This window comes from Brassica napus, chromosome C9 (genome assembly GCF_020379485.1).
Source record: "Brassica napus cultivar Da-Ae chromosome C9, Da-Ae, whole genome shotgun sequence".
NCBI classification, from domain to species: domain Eukaryota; kingdom Viridiplantae; phylum Streptophyta; class Magnoliopsida; order Brassicales; family Brassicaceae; genus Brassica; species Brassica napus.
This window is the reverse complement of record NC_063452.1, coordinates 50,409,139-50,410,393: the sequence shown is the minus strand read 5'-3', so window position 1 is coordinate 50,410,393 and position 1,255 is coordinate 50,409,139. Positions and strand designations below refer to the sequence as shown.

Below are 1,255 nucleotides of genomic sequence, written 5' to 3'. Positions count from 1 at the left end.
TAATCTAAAGTTGCAAATGAATACGAATCTGATTATTGTACGAGGGAGAAAAACACATATATATAAACACAAGTTTCACCTCAAGATAAAACTATAGGTTATTTTTTAAAAATGATTATACTCGCGCTGCATAAGCAATCTAGTACATATAATACTGTTCATAGCAGTGTAATAGTAAGATAAGAAAGTTGAATATGAACTCTCAGAGAAAACAAACCGGTGTCCAAACTTAGCAAATTGATATATTCAGCTGTGGCCATTAATCATATTAACAAGAAGGAAATAAAAAACGTAAAGCAAAACAAATAGAAAATAGAAAATATTCCTCCTCACATTAACGTCAAGAACAATCAAGAAAACTACAACCCCTAGATCTTAAAATATAAGTATGCATCAGTCGGTACATAAATGAAAATTAACAAGCACAACCTGAGGCAGGAGGATCGTTAGTCTTCTGGTCGCCGGAGGGATTTCTGAAAGTTCGGCTTCCGAACAACATGAAACCGATGGCATGACCGGCGAGGGCGGCTAGAAACACGCCGGCGTTGAACGACATGACGGCGAGCATGACTAGATAAGCGAGGCCAGTACGGAGGGTGTACACGGCGGTTTGGCCGAGTCCGGAGACGGGGTTAGCGGAATCTCCGGTGGTGCCACGGAGGAGAGAGGAGTGAGCAAGCCATTCAGTGACGACGGCGAGGAAGAAGACAAAGATGAGACAAAGAGCATACATGCCGGAGCTTGTTCCCGGCCAACCGGAGAAAAGAACCTCCGTGTTCTTGCCCCAAAAGAAAGTCATGTGCATCATCATCATCTTGTGATGTCCTCCTCCTCCGTTCATGGATCCATTGTTCATCATGGATGGTGTTGATGGTGGAGGCATGTCATGCATGTTACCATGATCCATGCTTTCTTTGTTATTTGCTCTCTTGTAATGTTGCTTTGAGAGGAGAATGAATAACAATGTTAGAAGAGGGCTGGCTTGATATTTATTGATATACGCGTTTATTGAGATTCCTCTTTTGTTTGGGTTTGTGTGGAGATAAGAGTAACGATATTATAGTACTATTATAGTACTACAGTACAACTTGTTTTTTGACTTTTCAAACTTTGTATCGTACAAAAAGAGGAAATTATTGACAGTACAAAATTTTAATTTTATTATTTACTATATTTGGTTTGGAATTGCAGGCAGTGTAATCATATAGAAATATTTTACCATTCTTGGAATTTTCAAAATTTGCTAAATCAATTT

At 39.0% G+C, this 1,255-nt stretch overlaps 1 protein-coding gene across 1 annotated transcript; it reads right to left on the bottom strand.

The window, feature by feature from the left end:
* Positions 1-220: 220 nt before the first annotated feature.
* Positions 221-1,035, bottom strand: LOC106422815 (copper transporter 1). Its single transcript, XM_013863614.3, has one exon. It carries the CDS (start codon positions 905-907, stop codon positions 416-418), a length of 492 nt encoding a protein of 163 aa, XP_013719068.1. The 5' UTR covers positions 908-1,035; the 3' UTR covers positions 221-415.
* Positions 1,036-1,255: the final 220 nt, after the last annotated feature.

What these genes read in the sequence shown, in the direction of transcription:
- LOC106422815 (XM_013863614.3), bottom strand. Translation starts at nt 907, where the DNA reads ATGGATCATGGTAACATGCATGACATGCCTCCACCATCAACACCATCC.